This window comes from Ochotona princeps, chromosome 8 (genome assembly GCF_030435755.1).
Source record: "Ochotona princeps isolate mOchPri1 chromosome 8, mOchPri1.hap1, whole genome shotgun sequence".
NCBI classification, from domain to species: Eukaryota; Metazoa; Chordata; class Mammalia; order Lagomorpha; family Ochotonidae; genus Ochotona; species Ochotona princeps.
The window spans coordinates 1,387,152-1,410,011 of record NC_080839.1 but is presented as its reverse complement, the minus strand read 5'-3'; the positions used below and the strand labels follow the sequence as shown (position 1 = coordinate 1,410,011).

General features: G+C 42.1%; 2 protein-coding genes across 2 annotated transcripts in view; both read right to left on the bottom strand.

Moving 5' to 3' along the window:
* The window catches only part of LOC131481044 (zinc finger protein 260-like), a 242,443-nt gene extending 238,762 nt beyond the window's left edge, over positions 1-3,681 (bottom strand). Inside the window, 1 exon segment of the mRNA XM_058668263.1 lies at positions 2,585-3,681. Coding sequence (XP_058524246.1) covers positions 2,585-3,681 — 1,097 coding nt within the window.
* Positions 3,682-3,802: 121 nt separating this feature from the next.
* Positions 3,803-22,860, bottom strand: part of LOC101524850 (zinc finger protein 569-like) — a 103,126-nt gene continuing 84,068 nt past the window's right edge. The window contains exons 6-7 of the mRNA XM_058668262.1: positions 3,900-4,003; positions 3,803-3,825 (exon numbers count right to left, since the gene is read on the bottom strand). Coding sequence (XP_058524245.1) covers positions 3,803-3,825; positions 3,900-4,003 — 127 coding nt within the window. The remainder of the gene's footprint in view (positions 3,826-3,899; positions 4,004-22,860) is intronic.

Genomic DNA, 22,860 nt, shown 5'->3' with positions numbered 1-22,860 from the left:
GCAACATTAGCAGAATTTACAGCTTAGGGCTCACATGACCAATGTGGCGGGAAGCAGGTAGATGTGTGGAACTTCATTCTGTAGTTTAAGTAAAAATCTGATTACATGACACATTTTTAAAAAGATTTATTTATTTTTATTACCAAGTCAGATATAGCGAGAGGAGAGACAGAGAGGAAGATCTCCCATTCGATGATTCACACCCCAAGTGAGCTCAACTGCAAATGCTATGCTGATCTGGAGCCAGGAGCCAGGAACCTCTTTCAGGTCTCCCACATGCGTGGAGGATCCCAAAGCATTGGCCTGTCCTCGACTGCTTTTTCAGGCCACAAGCAGGGAGTTGGATGGGAAGCAGGGCTGCCAGGATTAGAACCAGCACCCATAGGGGTTTCTGGCACATTCAAGGTGAGGACATTAGCCACTAGGACACATCCCTGGGCCATACATGACACATTTTGCAGAAAAAAAATTGGCTAACTTACCCTCAGTGCTCATCATTGTTGGTCTTGATAGGGCCTCGACTCTAATTATTAAGTGGTAGAAGTGGTCCAGGTTGTCGCACATGAGATGGAAGTCAATGGGCTTCACATTTCCCTCAACACTAGTCATGGGACCCACTCTTCAATATTTTTTTTCTTTGAAAAGCAGATTTAGAGTGAGAAAGACAGAAGGAGGGAGATATCTTCTGTCCACTGGTTCATATCCCCAATGGCTCAATTGCAGTGGCTGAGCTGTTGTGAAACCAGAAGACAAGAGCAAAACCATGGTGGATTGGCTAGGATCTCGGACAGCTTACCTACTATGTGACAATGCTGGTCCTGGTGCTCACTCTTACAATTGAAAGACTTCAGGCACAGGTTGGCATCTAGGAGCTCATACAATGGCAAGAAACTTACTGTAAGAAGCCATGATACATGAAATCAGTGTGAATCTGAGCAGTAGTGGTGGCAGCTGACACATAAACTCCACCTGAAAGAGGAACTCCAAGAGTCTTATGTCAGACAATTCTTTTGTCTCTGAGATATGCCTCCTAGAGTCTTGGGTGTTTTGTGACCAGCAGGCCCAAGATTCTTGAGGGGCATGGCAATGGTGTAGCTTGGCTGCAGAACCACCAGAGAGAAACTGGTGAGGGATGCCCACTTATTGGGAAGATCATACAAGCATATATACAGTGGAGGGGGAAGGCAGAAGGGTGGTCTCAATAGTACTTCCACTCTGCACTGTTATTGTAACTGGCCAGTAGGCATGCCTATCTCTCAGGACACTCTAATCAGGTCACCGCTTACATTCTGTAAGCAGGGTTGATACCTTAGTGTTTTAGCTCATTTGCAGGTAGACCAAGATAAGCTAGCACCAAGGCTGAAAGCTATACCTTTGGGCATGATCATTATGTGTGACTGGTAAACGGGATGAGGGTTGCACTTAACTGCTTAGAGTTGCTTATCAGGGAAATTCTAGCACAGCTTTGCAGAGACAGAAAAATTGAGATACAGCCCACTGCTCTGTATGTATGCCCAGGGAACAGGCCAAGATGGAGTCTCTGTTAGCTGAGACCGCTGCCAGGGATTTACCTCGGAGACACAATGTGCCATGTGCCTATGATGTATTGTATCATATAAGCTGGCAGAGATGCAGGAGTGATCTCCCATACTTACTATTCAAGGAGAGACAGTGGCCAAATAGGATCCACACATGACCAGATATAACAAGAAAATCTTGCCTCTGGAAAAGATTCATCCTTCAAATCTGGGTGTTTATCATTACAACTGCCACATGAGTCATTTGATAACTGTGGTTCCAATACAGTTCTGTAATAGGATGAGGAATTTTGTGATTCTAAAAAAGATAAATGCATAATTGACAAATATGGTTTTTCAAACAAGTGTTACATACTGAGCATTTACTATTAACATTTAATCTGAAAACAGCATTCACATTTACCACCTCACAACAAGGGGAGATCACATACAAATGGCATCTTAATTATTTTAGCAACAAATACCCTCTCTTGTGAAACAAAATGATACTGCTCATGTTTATTATTTAACACTTGCTTAGACTTTCAAAATATGTTTCCACATCCGTTACCCTTTTGCAATGTTTTGTATTTGCACTCTTGCTAATGGTTGCTTTTTCATTCACTTTGTAAGCTTTGACACACCATAACAGGTTTATGGTGGCCAGTCTTTTGATTGACATGCTTTTGTAGTTCTGAGGCCTGTGACTCTGCTAATGATTGACTTCAGAAAATGATTTTTCAGTCAATGCTGTGTGTTTGCTCATGTCTGTGAATATGCTACTTACTGAAGCATGTACGCTTTCTACTGTGCTGAAAATGTTTGCGTATGATTTTTAACACACATGTAGCACATTTCTGCTTTCCCACGTGAATTTAGATGTTTAATAAAACTTGACTGCCTGCAACAGGATTTACCATTCATTATATTCCTGCGTCTCTTATCATGTATGGATACTCTGATGTTGAATGAAACCTGTCTGGTAAGTAAAGGCTTGAAGATACACACTACAATCTTAAGGTTTCTCCCCTGTGTGGACCCTCTGATGTCTAATTAGGTGTGACTTCTGAGAAAAAGCTTTTCCACACTCACTACATTCATAAGGTTTTTCCCCAGTGTGCATTCTCTGATGTATGATCATGCTTGACTTATGAAGAAAAGCTTTGCCACACTCACTACATTCATAAGGTTTTTCCCCAGTGTGGATTCTCTGATGCACAATGAGGTGTGACTTACGAATAAAATCTTTTCCACACTCACTACATTCATAAGGTTTTTCCCCAGTATGGATTCTCTGATGTCTAATTTGGTGTGACTTACAAAGAAAGCATTTCCCACACTCAATACATTCATAAGGTTTTTCCCCTGTGTGGATTCTCTGATGTGATCTAATGCTTGACTTATCAGAAAAAGATTTTCCACACTCACTGCATTCATAAGGTTTTTCACCTGTGTGGATCCTCTGATGCACAATGAGGTTTGACTTACGAATAAAATCTTTTCCACACTCACTACATTCATAAGGTTTTTCCCCAGTGTGGATCCTCTGATGTGATCTAATGCTTGACTTCTGAGAAAAAGCTTTTCCACACTCACTACATTCATAAGGTTTCACCCCAGTGTGGATTCTCTGGTGCACAATGAGGTTTGACTTACGAATAAAATCTTTTCCACACTCACTACATTCATAAGGTTTTTGCCCAGTGTGCATTCTCTGATGTATGACCATGCTTGACTTATGAAGAAAAGCTTTTCCACACTCACTACATTCATAAGGGTTTCCCACAGTGTGAATTCTCTGATGTGCAATGAGGTGTTGCTTATAAGAAAAGCATTTCCCACACTCAATACATTCATAAGGTTTTCCCCTAGTGTGCATTCTGTGATGCGCAGTCATGTTTGACTTACAAGAAAAACCTTTTCCATACTCCCTACATTCATAAGGTTTCTCTCCTGTGTGGACCCTCTCATGTATCATTAGGCTTGACTTACGAGGAAACTTTTTTCCACACTCCTTACATTCATAAGATTTTTTTGTGTTGAGTCTCTGTGGCCCAATTAGCGATACTTCTTGGTTAAAGGCTTTTCTGTGCTCATTGCATTCATATGGATCTTCTGCACTTCGAAGGATCTGATCTCTAATTAGTTCTGACTTCTGGTACATGTTTTCTTTACCTTCATTGGACACATACAAATTTTCTCCTGTGTCAGTTCTCTGTTTGGTGGTAAGGCAAGATTTATAGTAGCCAACATGAATTGCTTCTCCCACACTGACAGGTTGCTGATTACATGGTTCTTTGTGGTAAACCTGCTCACACATAAGGACTATCTTCTTCCCTCTGAAAGTTTTCTCATTTCCACTGTGTTCAAACGACTGCTGACAAATCTGAATCTTGTCAAACTGACTAAGAATTTCCTCACTCTCGAGGTTGTTCTCAGGGACATTAGAGGCATGCTTCTTCTCAAATGGTATTTCATCAGGCTTCCTGTGGGAAAAGCAAATTTAAAAGAAACTATGATATCATTTTCTCTCCATTGAAAAATGAAACAGATCTTTGAGCCCCTCCAGGGAGTTGTTGTCCCTCTCACCTCTTCCAACTTCAACTGGTCTATTAACTGTAAAAATTTGGACAACAGCTGGTTTTCATCATTTTTTTCTATACTATGTTAAAGGAAAGAATCACCGGCTTTCCTGGTAACATTTGGTTCAGTGGACAAGATGGGAATTGAAAAGGAATTTTGGCTCTTATACAAGAGCTTTGAGGCTGAAGGGAGCAAAGAGAAGATTTCAAGAGGTTTGTACTAAACCTCTGGATATGACCCTTGGCACCTCATGCCTCTGCACAAAGAGGAACACAACCACACACTCACATACTCCCAAGCCACTGCCTAGCTCCAGCTAAACAGTCAGATGGATTGTACTTGGATAGGCTTCAGAACACAGCAACATGGAGTGGAATTGCGGGAAATTAGACTGAGCCAGGCTGCAATACATGCTGGTGGAAAATGAGTGGAGGCAAGCCATGGCAGTAAGGAGGATGTTGGTGCTGGACATATGATCCCTGGGTGCAGGAGATCCAGTGGGGCCCTGGTATCCTTGTCTGGGCCCTTGGGCACAGTTGTGTGTTGAGCCCAGTTTATGAGCCCCAGTGGCTGTATGTGTGGTGGTTTATGTTGCTTGGCCTGGGTCCTTGGCTGGCCAGTGCAATGTGTCCTGGGTCTGCGAATCCTGAGAGTAGAGGGTGTGGCAGGTTCCAGGTCACCTGGCTTGGATACTTTACATGCCTGCTTGGTGATGCTAGCTCAGTGAGTGCTGAGAGTGGGGCTCCACTGGGGCAGGATTGAGTGGCTCGAGGTCTTGGTGCACTTGCAAGAACAGGTCCTGCTCAGTGGGAAAGGAGTATTGGACAACTGGCCCTGCTCCACCTGGAGATGGAAGCCCAATGAGGCCTGGAAAGCACATCTGGACCATCCAAGAGAAAGGAGGAGAGAAGAGATTGATTAACTACCCCAGACATAAAATGACAGCAAATATCTGGGAGAAAGGAGACTCCAAGGTCAACCAATGAACATTGAACGGGTTCCATCTTGCTTGAATTGGTGAGATGGACATCATTTCAGAACTATTGGAACCACCTAGACAGAATTCTTGCAGTGTGTTCCACATTGACAACCTGGTTTGGTATCAGGGGTCCAGTACCCATCCTTAAGTACTAGGATGGTTGGGAGGCCTGGTATAGCTTCTCCAAATATCATTTAACCCTGACCTAAAACAGGAAGGAAAAATAGAAAATTTGGAAATGATCACACCAATTTCTCCCTAATGATCTAATACACACACACACACACACACACACATTGAGTACAATTAAATTGCACACACACACACACACACACACACTACACAGAAACTCAACTCATGAAAAATAAAATGATTAGGTCATACTCCCCCAGTCCCACCCATCTCTCGATGTTGGAGGTGGGTGGAGCCTAGGCCTGCCTTGTTCCCAAGGTATCTGCTCCCACTGTACTCACCAGCAAGGGTGAAGCTTCTTGAGTCCAGGCAGGCCAAGGCCCAGCTCATCCAATGGTCATAGTGGCTGAACCTAGGGTCCCAAGCATGGACTCCAATCTGGCTCAGGTCCTCCCAGGAACAGCAAGTGTATGTGAGGATAGAGAAAGTATGTAGATTTCTACTAAATAGCAGTTGCTCACATTTAGGAGGTGGATACAGAAACTGGATCTCAAAGTCATTTTTTTCTAATGTATCTTTTTAGAGACAGAGAAGTTTTACTTGCAAAGTGATCATGTGAGCAGGGGAAGAGGAGGCAAGGGGAAAGCGCTTCTAGAGAGAAAACTACGTGGTGGTGTGCTTCTTGAAATTGGAGACACCCAGTTAGTAACTTGAATGTTGTCCCAACCCTTGTTTACTGAAGCAGTATGTATAAGTGGAAAAAATGACCCACTCCTCTGTTTTCTCCCAATTCCTGTGAATCCCATCCTTCCACCCTATTCCACAATCCTACGTTTCTATACTAAGTTAAAGAAAAGAATCACTGAGCTTTCCTGGTAACATTTGGTTCAGTGCACAATATGTGACCAAAAAGATTTCTAGCTCTTATACAAGAGCTGTGTGGCTGGACTTAGCAAAGAGAAGACTCCACAAGTTTTGTATTAAACTTGTGGAAATGATCCGTGGCTTCCCATGCCTCTTCACAAACATGAGCACACCCACCCACACATGTAATTAATCCGCAGTCACTGCCTACCTCCAGCTAAACCTCCAGATTGATTGTGCTTTTAGGAAGTAGTGGGTAGACATAGGAAAAATAAAAGTTTAGGACTTTAAAGTCTCTAATTACCAACTGCCTTTTTCACTTTTGCTATTAGGTCAATTTTCATTTTAGAAGCAAGTCTCTGGGTCTTTATATTTTGAAAACTGTTGTATTGACAGTCCCCAGAAAAGGCCAATTTTCTTCATGACTTAATACTCTCTAAGTGGATCCTGAATCCCAACTACCTGACATGGGACCAAATTTCTGGCCTCCTTTCTCATGCTTCAGTTGGCTTATTCTCATTGGGGGAGGGATGAGAGTCCAGGCACAGAAAAATATTCACTTTGGTTTGAGTTTTTATGCACCATCTTGAAGAGGTGTTCATATGAGTCACCCCAAGGGCAAAGAGAAAGAAACTTATTTACAATAGGCAATAATGACTGCCATCTCACCCAGAATAAAAGGGTGAGACTTGTGGCTTCCTTCTCCCAATGTTATGGGCTAGGCAGACAGTTCAGGGTTACCAGCTTGGAAGCCACACCCCCACGCCATCTAGGATTTCCCTTCTGCCCACCTGTGACACTCATCTATCATCACCTGGAACTGAGAGGGGGTGGGATTGCATTTTTTTTTTAGCAACTCCCCTCGCAAGCCCCCATAAAGGCCCATGATAGGGAGAGGCTCTCTCTCTTGGTCACATGTTCCTGAAGAAGCTAGATGTTTTCTGCTTTTGTGATTCTGCCTTAATTGCTTGGCTGGGAGCTGTGTGAACTCCTGGCCTGACAGTCTATGTGACAGCCACCCAGCAGGACACTTGGTAGGTCATGTATGTAGACCACTCCTCAGGAAGGAGGTCCTTGGTGTTTGATAAGAGTCATTGCCCTATAGCCCATCCATTTGTACCTTTCGAAAGTTGCTTGCTTCCAACCTACCATTACAAGCCTGCCAACTTGCTCATTTTGAAAGTTAACAGCTAAAACTGACCAATCATGACTGTATAATTATATGGAATTGTCCTGGCATGGGTTGTGGGGCAGAACAGGCTGAATCAGTTCACGTCATCCACTGGAAAATCCAAGCACCAGAACAGAGTGTGGGTCGAGCCAGAATTGGTTGCAACAAAAACCAGTACACATTACGGAATGCCAAGGTGAGGTGATGTATGTCAGATGTGAACACAGCATCCAACCAGCACATGTGAGAACCAAGAAGGGTGGGGGGAGAGCTGGCAGGGGGAATGTGTGTGTGGGGGTTTCCCTAGCTGGACAGCTACTCTTACTGGAGATCATGAGCTGGGATGAGGACAGATCAGACAAGGCAGGGCTACAACACCTGTGGGCCTCATGTAGACTAGATCAGAAAAGGCTAGGCTGGGCGGATTATTCCTGCTGGTGTACACTACATCACAATGCTTGAGGGTTATTTGGGCTTAGCCGCAACATCAGCTGGAAGAAGCTGGCACTGGGTGCTAATTCTGTCAAGCTGAACCACAGAAACACCTGGAGAGCGCATAATCCGGTAGAGGGAGTGGGGTGGGAGGGAAATAGTGGGATCCTCCCTCTTGGGTTACCACTAACACAGGAGGGCACAGAAGCAAGGATAGGAGCAGGGCTGGCTAGACAGAAAGGCACCCAACAACATACATGAGGGCTGGATAGTTGAGCTGCTTAGATGGAACTAAGCTTTAATACCCACTGACATGTATGAGAGCTGAATGGGGTGTGGTACAGACTGGACTAGTCTGCTACACATACTGGAAAACCAGGGTAGGGGGCAGGCTTGGTGGGGGTTACTGTGGGTTGCTCTGACTAGGCTGCAGCCCACGCTGGTTTGTGTGAGGGCTGAGTATGAAGTGGGAAGGATTCAGGCTAGACTGCAGAACCCATTGGTTCCAGAAGAAGACAGGGTTGGAAACAGAACCAACCCAGTAATTGCAACCACCAGCTGATCGGGGTTATGGACTGTGCTGGGCCCTGTGCTTGCTAGTACACACAAGAATTTGGTCTGGGAATACCTCAGACAAAGTTTCTTTGTGGATTCCTCAGTTGAAATGCAGACTCAGAACCCTAACCATGAAAAGACAAGAGGACAGAACAAGTCAATCAACTACCTCAGCTATACGTTGCCAGTGAAAAACTGGGCAAATGGAGCCTCTATGAAGGACTGTGTCAATCAGTGGTTTCTTCAATGACTGCATCATGCTTGGAGTGGCGAGACTGGCAACAATTCATACCTGTTGAACTACCAAAACCACGTGAGCAAGAGCCTTGGAGCATTCCCCACATCAGAAACCTGGGATGGGTGGGAGACTGGGTGGGCTTCTCCCATAAAATCTTTTACCTCAGATATATGAAGGAAACAATATGGGAATAATAATCTTGCCCATTTTCCAGTAACCCTGGAACTTTTTTACCCTAATTAACTATGTAACGATTGTCAAAAATACAACTAAAAAAATGGGAAAAGGAAAAAAAATTGTATTTATATTTACTGGAAATTTAGATATACAGAGAGGATGTGAGACACACAGGAATATCTTCCATGTGGTGATTCACTTCCCAAAAATTTGTAACTTTCAGAGCGTAGCAGCTTTAAAGCCAAGTACCAGGAACTTTTTCCGGGTCTCCTACGCAGCTGTATAGTCACAAGCCTGTGGGGTGTCCTCAACAGTTTTCCCAGGCCAAAGGCTGCTGAGGTCCATGCAGTTCGCGTGAAAGACACAAAGTTGTGAAGAGAACTTTTCCATTGAAGGCAAGGCTGAATAGCAGTTCCACCTCCCTTTGTATACATAATCAACAACCCCACGGAGATTTCTGTAATCTATTTAGGCATTGTCAGCCACTGTGGATTTGCTTTTTACGATCAATGTGAGCTTGGAGGATGATGCTGGTGATAACATCTTAGCAAATGGGCCTTTTACTATTCCTGTTCTCTCAGCTGCCCCACTCATCATATGAAAATCAAGGGTGTCAAATCCCTACATGTAGCAGGAACCTATGCTTAGTAATGTCCTCCCACATTGACCATATGCTAATCAAGGATGTTAAGTCCCTAGATGTAGTGGAAACCTATTCTTTCCCTTTTTCACTAATCTTTAGGTTCCTCATTCCGTGATACACTTCCTCCATTAACTGATTCAAGAGTAAGTTGTAGAATCAGGATTGTAATAGAAATGTGTTACTGATTGACATGTACCATCTATTGAGAACTTCTTGACCACAGGATTAGGGCGGCTGATATCCTGCCTCAAGGTGAAACAATTGGCAGAACTATCCTTAGAAATGCCCCCTTGACCAGGTGTGAAAAGTGGGTGCCAGAGTTTGTGAAGGTTTCTGTATTAAAAAAGAGGACAGTTTTTTAAATTGTCCATTATGATCCAGAAACTGTAATGGTCCATTTATTTTCTATGCCTACTCCAAGCACCCTTCTCAAGTTCTGAACTTCACTTGAGCTGGACTCCGGCAACGACCAGAGAGCTGGCTGTTAAGTGAGGCTGCCAGGGGCACAAACAAGTGTCCATATATGATCCCAGTGTAGGCAAGGTGAGGGCCAGCCACTAGGCTACCATGCCATGCCCTCGGGTTTGATCTTTACAAATGACTTATGTGAGCCTGTGGATGACCCCCTGTACATTTCACACATGAGTTGAGAAAAAGCCAGTTTCTTCAACTTTGTCACTCATGTGGCTGCCTACCTCTGAGAGCTGAACAGCCATAGAATGGCCAGTGCAGTAGCAGCTATCTCCTTGCTGGTTGAGAGACAACCAATACAATGGGAAGTGTCTTATTCACAGGTTCCTGTCCATACAAGGAATGCTCAGGGGACACTTAGAAATTTAAGACCCTTCTGAAAAATTTTGCTGTCTCCATTCAAGAGGCACACCATCTCCTGGCTCTCTCCCAAGAAATGCTATTTGATTCACTCTGCTTTCTACATTCACCTGGTCACTTTGCAAGTAAAACTACTTTCTGAAAATGAAAAAAGAAATAGAAAGAAGGACATCCTATTTCTCAAGTCTCATTTTTGTACTATTTCCCTTTCATATTGCGCTGCAATGATGGCCAGAGCTAATGCTAAGCATCTTTGTGGCAATGCAGCTCTCGTTTCAGTTATTACATAAATTTTGTGATTAAAACTTGCCTGAAGATTATTTCTTGACCTTTCTGATTAGCTCCAAACAGCTCATTCTTTCCATGGGGATCTGAAATGAGGAAAAGAGTAACCACATCTATGAATCACATCTAAATGTTTCTTTTTAAATGTTCCAGTGAAGCCAATGAGATTTGTTGCCATTCTAGTTACAGCAAATTTTAATATTAGTGAAATGTGGACATTTATGAGCATTTTTAAATAGGCGTTGCATCTCATCTATTAATGCCTTAACATAATATCTATTTTTTAAAGTAAAAATTTCAATTATGTGAGATTGCATAATTAACTTAAACGGATATGACAGAAAATATGGTATAAAATACAAAATAATGCTTGGGGTATCTTAACCCTATCTCATCAGTAGTTTGCCTTTTCCTGGCTACTCTGCTTCAAAAACAACTTCTTGAAAATGTATCTAGGGAGGTGGTAGATGTGATTCAAGTGTTTGGATCATGAAAAGACCCAAATATACTTCTAGATTTTTGGTGACAGGCTGGCACATTGCTAGAATAAACCTATACATGGAGACTATAGAATGCCTGTGTCTCACCAGCTGTCCTTCTGGAAGAAACTCAGAGTAAAAATCAAATATAATTCCAGTCAACATTTACTGAGCTATGTATCAATTCCCATGCCAATTATGTGCTGACCTACCTGGAAGTCTCTGCTTCACAGGTTTCTCCACTGTCCATGGTGCTGATTCTTGCTCCAACTTGAAGATCACATTAGGCTTTGTTGTGGAGCACCCTGTGAATGGAGAATGATGCAGATTTTCCAAAATCACTATTAGTCCTACCAACTACCACACTTTATAAACTCTTCTTTCACTTGTCATCTATACAGAAGTATTCTGTTTTGGTCTGACAGAGTTTCACTCACCCAAGGACAGGAGATTGTGATAAGTCTCAAGCATCACCTCCCTATACAGGGTCCTCTGAGTATTGTCCATTGTCTGCCATTCTTCCTGGGTAAAGTCCACAGCCACATCTTCAAATGACACCAACACCTGAAACAGCATATGTCTCTTCACTTCTGGATCATTAAATAGAAACACTGACAGTACATTCTCTGTATATTTAATTTGCAACTTCTAGGAATGTAGTTTAATTTGCAATTGATACAGCATCACAGAGTAACAGTTAAATGAAAATATCTTGTGCTGTGTTACTTTTGTAATTTCAATATTACAACAGAATATTCCTTATTCTCATAAAGGTTGTTTTCTGTAAAGATTCAAATTCTAATGAACTGTTGAAGGCATTGCTAGAATAGCTCTCCAAGTGGAAGATATGACTCTGTCTGTTATTGCCACTCTCATTTTCAACCAAATTAACATAAATAATCATATTGACACTGATCCAAAATATTAACTCAGCAGCTATAATACTAAGCTGAGTTTAATTCTTCTCAGTGTGTTCAATTTGCATCTTCTAAAAATGTACCCTGCGCACTGCCAAGAGGGGCTGGAGCACAGCTCTTCTAGGATTTTGTAGAGAATTTTAGCATCAATGTTCATTGGGGAGATCTGCCTGTAGTTTTCCTTCTCTGTTAATTCTCTATCCGGTTTTGGGATTAAAGTGATGTTGGCTTCATAGAATGAGTTTAGAAGAGTTGCTTCCTTTTCTATTACTTTGAAGAGCTTGTAGTTGATTGGCGTTAGCTCTGTTTGGAATGTTTTGTAGAATTCTGTGGTGAAGACATCCGGGCCTGGGCTTTTCTTTGTTGGGAGATCTTTAATCACTGACTCTAGCTCTGCTTTGGTTATGGGTTTGTTCAAGTCTTCTGATGCCTCTGAGGTAAGCCTTGGTAAGTGGTGGACATCTAGGTACCTTTCCATTTCCAAGTGGTTTTCTGATTTGTTGGAGTATAGTTCCTTGTAGTAATTTTTAATTATTTCCTTAGGGTTGCAGCGTCTGTTGTTATGTTGCCTTTTTCATCTTTGATGCTGCTAATTCTCACTTTCTCTTGTTTTTTTTCTTTGTCAGTTGGGCCAGTGGGGTGTCTATTTTATTTATCTTCTCAAGAAACCAGCTTTTTGTTTCATTGATTTTGCATATAGTTTTTTATTTTTATTTGGTTTATCTCCTCCTTTGTTTTGATAATTTCTTGTTTCCCATTGTTTGTGGGGTCATTCTGCTACTGTTTTTCCATTTCCTGGAGGTGTGTGCTTAATTCCAGTATTTGGTGCCTTTCTTGGGCCTTGACATGAGCACCAATTGAAATGAACTTACCACATAACACTGTTTTAGTGGTGTCCAACAAGTTTTGGAATGTTGTATCTGAGTTTTCATTGGTTTCCATAAATTTTTCTTATCTCTTCTTTAATTTCTTCTCGAACCCATTCTTTGTTTGATAGCATATTGCTCAACCTCAAAGAGTTTATATATTTCCTGGGAAATTTTGAATTGTTGATTTCTGATTTCATTCCATGGTGGTCTGAGAAGGTGCATGGTATGATTCCGGCTGTTTTGAAGTTAGTTAGACTTGTTTTGTGTCCTATCATGTTATCTGTCTTGGAGAAGGTTCCATGTTCTGTTGACAAAAAACGTAAAACCTGTGGCCTAGACATATAAGGTTATATAAATGTCTATTAAGTCCAGTTGTTCTATTGTTTGTGTGAGCTCTGTCGTTTCTCTGTTGAGCTTTTGTCTCATTGATCTGTCTATTGGTGTTAATAGGTGTTCACATATGGCATGATTATTTTATGTTTATCTGTATCTCCCTATAAGTCTATAAGTAATTGCTTCACATAGCTGGGTGCATCTGAATTTGTGGTATACATAGTAAGGATGGTAATCACTTTCTGATGGATCATTCCTTTCAACAATGTCAAATGCCCTTCCATGTCCTTTTCGATGTTTGTCACATTGAAGTCTGCATTATCTGAAATCAGGACCACTACACCATCCTTTTTTTCTCGTCCACTGGCGTGAAATATCTTTTCCTATCCCTTCAGTTTCAGTTTCTTAGCATATTTTCTGATTAGATGTGTCTCTTGTAGGCAACAGACAATTGGGTCCTGTTTGTTGATCCAATGTTTTAATCTATGTCTTTTGACTGATGGCTTTAGGCCATTTATGTGAAGAGTTGTTACTGAGACACTGCGATTTTGTCCTGCCATGTGCGTGTTTTTGTGCGTGTTGGTATCTGATTGTCTTGCCTTGCGTGGACTTTAGTGGGGAAGTCTTCCCGTGTGCCATCCTTGCTTATGGTTCCCTTCTTCTTTTTCTGGGATGAGCACAATTATAAAGAGATTTTGTAGGACTAGTTTTGTGCTGGCATATTCTTCCAGTTTCTCCTTGCTATGGAAGTATCTAATTTCATTCTCAAATACAAATGAGACCTTTGCTGGGTACATTATTGTTGGTTGACAGTTGTTCTGTTTCAGGATGTGAAAGACTTTATTCCATTTTCTCTTTGCTTGAAGCGTTTGATCTGAGAAGTTAGCAGTGATCCTGACTGGTTTGCACCTAAACGTAAGCTTGTCTATGCTTCGTGCTAGTCTCAGAATTCTTTCTTTGTATTCATGGAGGGGAGTTGAGTACCACATGTCAGTGTGAGGATCTCTTTGGGTCAATTCTGTTGGGGGTTCTCTGACCTTCCTGATTTGGGCTGGGTTCATGTTCCAAATGTTTTGGAAATTCTGTATAATTTCATCGAGCACCGCTACATACTTATCTCTCTTTCCACTCCTTCTGGAAGGCCTATGATTCTGATATTCGACTTCTTGATGTTGTCATTCATTTCCTGTATAGCCTTATTGGCCTTGTTCAAATATTTCTCCAGCTGATTGATGTTCTGCCTATTTTCATTCTGGGAATCTTCCAATTCGGACATGCTGTCTTCTGTTGCATTAATTCTGTTGGGTAGGATCTCAACTCTGTACTGCAGGTCAAAGAACTCATTTTTTGACTAGTTTTGTTTTTGTTTTCATGTGGCTTTTGAACTCCATAAGCTCCTTCCATCAGTTTTCATTGTCTCTGGAGAGTTTTATAATTATTTTTCTGAATTCCTTGTCTGATAGGTCATCAATTTCTTCATCTGTCATCTCTGTGATTGACCAGGCCTTTTGATGACTTTTTGGGTGGCACTGGCTCCTTCCTCTGACTCATTTCTTTTCCCGTTACCTTGCCCCGTATCTATGTGATCTGATATTGCTGGCTTCTGATCCCTGACCTCTGCTGTCACCTAGTGCTGACCTGGATTTTTTCCCTTCTTTGTGCTGCCTGGGCTCCCCTCCCCCTACTTCTTCAGTCTGTGGTACTGTGGGCTCCTTAAAACTGGGCAATATTTGCAGTAGCTATTGGTTCTCCCTTCTGTGGGGTTCTCGTGGCCCTGGAATTGGCGCCACCCAGTTCTGAGGAGTACCAGGTCCCAGGTTCGCCCAGGTTCTTTGTTTCTGTGCCTAGTCACCCTCTCCAACCCGTCTGCCCTAATCCAAGCCTACCATGAACTGCTTAGTTCAGGCACCCTTCACCATGTTTTGTTCCAAAGATCCGCCGGCCCTTCACCTCCTGCTAAGGGCAGACAATACCCTGTGTTAGCGGCTCCCTGAATTTCACTCACCAGATTTCGCTCAAATCTCTGCAGCCCAGGGCACCTTCCTTGTCCTTCTCAGGTTGCTGATCCTAGTCATTCACAACTGTTTTACTGCTGTGTGCCACCTTTCTCAGTCCTGGTGGCACTGGGGGTTTACCACAGTGTTCCCTGTGGTTCTTTTCCTTTCAGGCTCACTCAGACTGCTCCCATCCCTAACTTTTAGGGCCCTCGGTCACATCAGTCTAACTCCGTTGGCCATCTTGACTCCACTCCCCTGTTATTCTCTTAAACAATTGAAATAACATGTTTTAAATTCACATTGTACTCAAGATCTTAATTTTTCATTAAGTGATTAAAACAATAGTAAGATGACCAATTTAATAGGTAAGTAGTATAAATATAATGAAATAAAAAAGTTTCAATTCTACAATTTACAGACACGGATCATTAAAACTAGGGTAGAATATCATCATTTGCTATTTAACAAACATATAAATCCAAAGTGACAAATCATGTTTGCAGCAATACTGATATATACCACTGGTACCCCCTTTTTGTTGTTGCTCGTGATTTTTTTTTGGCTACTCTACAAAACAATTTCATTTTTGTATATCTGTGTTTAGAATATTTCACTCAACATCTTGGCCTCTAGTTACACTCATTTTGGTATAATACACAGAATTTTGTTTCCACAACTAACAGCCCGTTGTACACAAACATTTTCCTCACACAATTATCTAATGATGGACACCTCAATTCATTCCACATCTTGTGTATTATGAATAGTGCTGTTATAAAAAAGATGGTATCTCTTTTTAAATACATTTTTATTATTGTTATTATTTTATAATACAGTTTCATATTCCCTTATCCCCTCCCCAGTTCCCTCCCCCGCCAGTTCCGCTATATCATTACTAACATAAAGTTCTTCATACTCAGTCATATGTCCATCATTGCGGGCATGGACAATGGGAGAGAGTCCAGAATCCTCTTGTCAAGTTATAGTAAACAGTTTCATTGTAAGTCCATCTTTGTCTGAAAGTAGAAATGCATGCCACAGTACATCCTCACATCTGAATGTTAGTCTCCATTTCACAGCTACCATACATCTTCTTAAATGAAAAGTCATGATTCAAAATCAACAATAGAAAGAAAAATAGAAATTTACAATGCCATGAAGTTGAATGACATGTTACTAGATATGACAGTCTCCATTACACAACTGCTGTACATTCCTTTAAATGAAAAGTTGTGATACAAAATCAACAATGAAATGAAAAATAGAAATTTACAATGCCTGTAGTTAAATGACATGTTATTAGGTATGACAGTTTTCATTACACAGCTACTATACATCCCCTTACATGAAGAGCCACAAAACAAAATCAACATCTGGGAGAAAAAAGAAATTAGCAACATCAAGAAGTAAAATAACATGTTATTAAATGACTAATGTGTAGCTGAAGAAATGAAAATCAAGAACCTTCTTGAAGACAATGATGCCATGATCTACAAGTCATTGAATGATTTAATCAGAAGGAAATGTTTTGAAGAGATGAAAACAACAGAAAACAACAAAATCCATGTGATATAGTTTCTGCTGATCTTTGTTGAAGTGAGTCTCCTCCAGAAAATAAGCAGATGGGTTTTGATTTTTAATCCAGTGTACTAATCTATGACATTTGATTGAGCTTAAGCCATTTACATTCAGAGTTTAATATACATGGGTGTTACTTTGGTCCTGTCATTTTAGGAATGGGTTGTTTATTGGTTTAATCTTCTGTTGTCATTTTAGTGGGATGTTCTTCCTGTTTGCCTTTGGTTTGGGTAGGTGCTATTCCTCTTCTCTGTCAAGAGAACATCTTGAAGTATCCCTTGTAGGGCAGGTTTGGAAGAGGCAAATTCCTTTAGCTTCTCTTTACTGTGGAAGAATTTTATTTCATTTCAAAGACAAAAGAAAGCTTTGCTGGATATGTTATCCTGGGCCAAAATTTTTTTTCTTTTAGAGTCTGGAATATGTCACTCCATTCTCTTCTTGCCTGTAGAGTTTCCTGTGAGAGATCTCCCGTGAGTTTAATTGGCTTTCCTTTATATGTCAATTGATTTTTTTCACGTGCACATTTAAGGATTTTTTTTCCTTATGTTCAATTGAAGAGAGCTGAAGATTATATGTCGTGGTGAAGATCACTTTTGATCAAGCCTGTTGGGAGTTCTGTGCCCCTCCTGGAACTTGTTTCCCAATTCCTCCTCTAGATTAGGGAAATTTTCCTTTATTATTTCATTAAATACATTTGCAAACTCAGCTTCTCTTTCTGCACCTTCTGGGACTCCCATAACTCTTATATTTGGCCTCTTAATAGTGTCTTTCAATTCTTGAATACTTTTTTTGGCCTGATCCAGCTCTGCTTCCAGCTTTTTATTTGCTTTGCCCTGATGACAGGAAATACCTTCCAATTCTGAGATTCTTTCTTCTGCTTGCTTCATTCTGTTTTGGAGACCCTCCACCGTACTCTTAATTTGCTCCACTGTGTTCTTGATTTCTGATATATCAGCCTTGATTTGCTTTATTGCTTCCTTAAATTCTTTGAACTCTTGCATGAGCTTCTCATTGTTAAACAGAATCTTTAAAATGAGTCTTATGGATTCTGTGTGTCCCATTTTCTCAATGTCTTCCTCAGTTAACTCTGAGGTTGGCATAGGGTTTTGCTGCCTTGCAGGGGAGTTTTCAGTAATATTCATTGTGCCTTTGTCTCTCCTTTTGCTCTTGATCATTGTACTTCTGGTTTGCAGAGTCTTCTCCTTCAGGTAGGTTTCTAAGCTATGTCACCCACAGGCCTACAATGCGATTTTACTTATTGCAGTTGATACACACCTTTTTGCTTTCAACCACTTGTGCCACAACCTCCAGCGAGTTCCAGGTTTGGGTTCTTACGTCAGATTTCCACCATGGTCTCCACAGCCCCAGCTCTTGTCTCACCACTCTCCACATCCTGTGATACCGTGCTGAGGCTGCACTGTTGTCTCTGCAACCTTTCTCCCACTTTCAGTTGGAGCAGGTCCCAGGATTAGAGAGACACCAGGTGTCCTATATAGTTAGGTTGTTGGTGGTGCTGATCTTGTCGGAACCTGTTGGACGTTAGGTCTGGGTGCCACACGGACCTATTTTGGCCTGTACGATGCCACAGTCAGTATTATTTTCCTGCGGGACCAGTGCAATCACGGACCTCAGCAAGTTCTCACGAGATCAGCACAAGCGCAGGGGACTATTGTCCCCTGCAGTCCCAAAGCTATTGCCACAGTGCCCAAAATGGCGCCTGATGTACAACCACTAAGGTTCTTGATTTACTGGCCATCAGATCCGAGGGCTATCCCAGACATGCCCTGGGTGGAACCCGTAGAATGCCACGTCATTGCAGTTCACTGAGACAGAAATGAGTTCACTCCCAGCTCAGCGCATGCTCCGTCCTCTCCCTTGCCCTTTACTCTTTACACAAAATGGCGCCCAATTCAGCTCTAGGGGGCTGACTGGGCTGTGAAATCCACTCTGTTCTCATACTGCCCGTCTGAGATCTGCTGTTCTGTCTCTGCTCCTGGTCAAATCAAATGGACCAGTGGGACAGGCAGTTCTTTGTCTGGGTTCACCACCCGAGCTCCCAGTGAAAGTCCCTTCCCACCTGGTTGCTGGTGGAGTTCCAGCTGCTGTGGAGTTCAGATCGCCGTGCTGGAGTATCAGTCTCTGCAATACCACACCGTTGTGTCCACTGCTTTACTGTGTCGGTCAGTCTCCAGGTACCCCTCTGCTGTTGTTCTGTCCTTTCCTACAACATGAAATATGTCCTCTCTGCTTCATCCTGACTGAATGTTTTTCCATCTGTATAAACGTGTCTTTACCCTATTCCGCCATCTTGATATCGATGGTATCTCTTTTACACAATGTGTTCATAACTTTCAGAAAATACAACTAGTAGTGAGATTACTCAGACTTACAGTAATCTCATTTACATTTAATACTTATAATTTTATGTAAGCTTTTAAAAATTTTAATCGTTTTACAAAAGATTTTTTTGTTTTTATTGAAAGTCAGATACAGAGACAGAGCTACAGAGAGCAAGTTATTCCATCCGATGATTCCATGCACAAGCTGTCTCAATGGCTGGTGCTGTGCCAATCCAAAGACAGGAGCCAGGAGCTCTTAAGGGTCACCCATGCAGGTATAAAGTCCAAGGCTATGCACCATTCTTGACTATTTTCCCAGGCCACAGGCAGAGAGCTGGATGGGAAGCAGGGCTGCAGGGATTAGAAATAGTGTCCATATGGGATGCCAGCACATTCAAGGCAAGGAGTTTAGCTGCTAGGCTACCATGCTGGAACCAGCAATCATATTTCTAAACATTTAAGAAATTTTATACTATTTTTCACATGCTGACTTAATCTATAACTCCATCAGCATTGTATAAATATTCTCATTTTTTACTTCCTTACCCATATTTTTTACCCTTTCTTCCAATAAATAGCGATTCTGACAGGGTTGTGATGCCTCGTTGTGATGTTGACTTACATTTCCCAAATGGCTACATTTTGAGGACAATCTGCTGAAGTCCTTTGATCATTTCTTTACCCAACAGAGAATGTTTATGTTGTTAAGATCACATGGAGCTTAAAGGTAAATAAAAGTTCCCAATTTGAACAACACAATGGAACTTCCTGTGTCCTGATATTTGACAAATTATTAAGAGTGATATAGAGGGCCAGGCGTGGTGGCCTAGCAGCTAAAGTCCTTGCCTTGATAGCACCAGGATCCCATAAGGCGACCAGTTCTAATCAACACAGCTCCATTTCCCTTCCAGCTCCCTGCTTGTGTACTGAGAAAGCAGTTGAGGATGGCCCAAAGCTTGGGCAACCTGAACCCACATGGGAGACATGGAGGAATATGCTGGTTCCTGGCTGTGGATCGGCACAGTTCTGGCTGTTGCTGTCATTTGGGCAACGAATCATCAGATCGAAGATGTTCCTCACTGTCTCCTCTCCTCTCTGTATATCTGACTTTGCAATAAAAATAAAAATAAAAATAAATCTTGAAAAAAAAAGGGATAGAGAAACCCTAATAATCCAAAAAACTTATTATACGAGTACAATCTATCAAAACACAAAAAACAAAACAAAAAAAACCCTAATATTTCTTAATGAAACATGGCTTTTACTTAGATTTGGGATTTTTTGTTTCCCTGTTTTAGAATCATTTATGTATTTGAAAACCAGAGATAGAGAAATTGGGAAAAGGGGCCTGGCACAATAGCCTAGGGGTGAAAGCCGTCACATTGCATGCACTGGGATGCCATAAAGGTGCCAGTGTGTGTTCTGGTTAATCTGCTTCCTAGCCAGCACCCTGCCTGTGGTGTGGGAATGAGGTAAAGGACAGCCCAAAGCCTTGGGACCCTGAACCTGTGTCCTAGGTCAAGAAGAAACTCCAGGCTTCTGATCAGCTCAACTCCTTCCATTGCAACTCTTTCAGAGTGAGAGTAGATGGAGAATCTTTGTGCCCCCTTCTTTCTGTATATCTGCCTCTCAAAAAATATATATATACAAGGGCCCGGCAAGGTGGCCTAGCAGCTAAAGTCCTCACCTTGAACGTCCCGGGATCCCATATGGGCGCCGGTTCTAATGCCGGCAGCTCCACTTCCAATCCAGCTCCCTGCTTGTGGCCTGGGAAAGCAGTTGAGGATGGCCCAAACCCTTGGGACCCTGCACCCACATGGGAGACCTGGAAGAGGTTCCTGGTTCCTGGCTTTGGATCGGTGCAGCACCGGCCTGTTGCGGCTCACTTGGGGAGTGAATCATCAGATGGAAGATCTTCCTCTATGTCTCTCCTCTCTGTATATTTGACTTTGTAATAAAATGAATAAATCTTTAAGTATATATATATATATATATATATATATATATATATACACACACACACATATATGTGAATTTTCTATGTTTATTGTGAATGATGTTTACATATGTGATCAGGAAGGTTCAAGGATTAGGGAAAAGTTTATGTGATCATTGCTTCCAAATTTTCTATTTCTTCTTCCTATGAAACTGGATCATATTCTGGTTGTTCATTTCCCATCTAGCTCCCTGCTTGTGGCCTCAGAATGCATTAGACTAGGAGGCCCAAAGCCACGGGACTCTGCACCTGAGTGGGAATCCTGGAAAAAGTTCCTGGCTTGATTGGCTCAGCTCTGGCAGCTCCGGCTACTGCAGTCACTTTGGGATTATACTAGGGGATGGAAGATCTGTCTCTCCTTCTTTGTGTAAAACTGAGTTTCTAATCAATATAAAGGAGAAAACATATTTAGCAAATTGTACCTTAACAATGGCATTATACTTTTATTTGTAGTCATCAAGATTTGACTCTTCTTCACACATTACAGCACATTCAGTGTGGGCTGGGTTTAAGAATTGTTAGACCAATACTAAACATAGTTGGGCCACTAAAAACGTTATTAAGCTCAACGCATGGTAGAGTTACAGGACAAGCTTCATTTTATTTGTGCATCAGTCACAAATTAAATAAGCATTATTACAATATAAGTATGACTGTCAACTCAAATTTTACCTGGTGGGCATGACTAACAGCCTACCTGCCTATGACCTGAGGCATGGCTTAGAGCTGTGTTTGCAGTACTTGACCTGTGACATGACTGGAGGTTCTAAAGGGACAGACATGGCTTCTAGTCAATTACAGTGTCATTGTGTGGGAGGGCTGTCTGGGACTGCCCTTCTGCTATCTCTCTTCCTAGTGAGTTGTGCTCACTTTACAATAAATGGGCATGCTCCCTCAGACTATCCCCGGTGGTTCTTGCAGCCCAAGAACTCTGATACCGCGTCCCCTTGGTGGTTTCGGGCATGTTGGCAGGAAAATCCTGAGACTCAAAAGCAATAAAAACAGATACCAAAATGGACAAAGAACTAAAAATATGTCTACAAAGAAGATAATCAAAGGGCTAATTAATTCGCACAAAAAGATTTTCAGCATGACTGATCATTAAGTGAATGAAAATGGCAACCACAATGATATGCCACTTTATCCATTGCAATGTCCTTCATTAAAGCAATCCAAGCAAGGATGGCTCAAGCTGCCTTCAAGCAGCCAGGTGCTGTTCTTTCCGTCCCCCAACTAGACTAAAGTGGCCAGTGGGGCTAGGTTTCTGCTTGCGCACAGGCCAAGGCCAATGGCTTAAGCCTTCAAGTAGCCAGGCTGGGCTATGCCTTTCCCACCACCAGCCAAGAGGTGACACTGGGTACAAGCTCACGTTTACGCTCTCAGCAAAGGCCAGGATGTGTGAAGCTGCATTAAAGCAGCTAGGCTGGGATGCTTGATTCCAGGAGCAGGAATTGCGGATTGCTCAGGAGAAGGGGTAAGGGAGATGTGTGGGAGGCAGGACCACTGAAGGAGTGTTGCAGCTGAGGAATGACTTCTAAAGAACTTCTACTGACAAAAGCCACTTTACCTGCAGGTAAATGAGGGGGCTAACACCTAGTGGTTTGGAAGCTATAACTGAGGAAATTTCTGGGTCAGATGAGTATACACGCCCACATGGGAGAACTGAGCTGGGATGGTTAACATGGACTACCACCACCCACCAGTGCACACTTAAGGTAGGGCTGGGGACTTGTCTGGCAGGGAGAGGTTACACTACTACCAATGAGTTTCATACAAGGGGCAGATAATGTGAAGCTGGGCCATGATACCCACAGGAATGCATAAGAACTAGGTCTGGGGGTAGATCCTGTGGGGAATATGAGGGCTCAACCTGTGGAACTGCAATTTCTGAAGGCTGGCTCAAGAGCTGAGAGTTGTAAAGAGTTGAGCAGCACAGGACCATGGA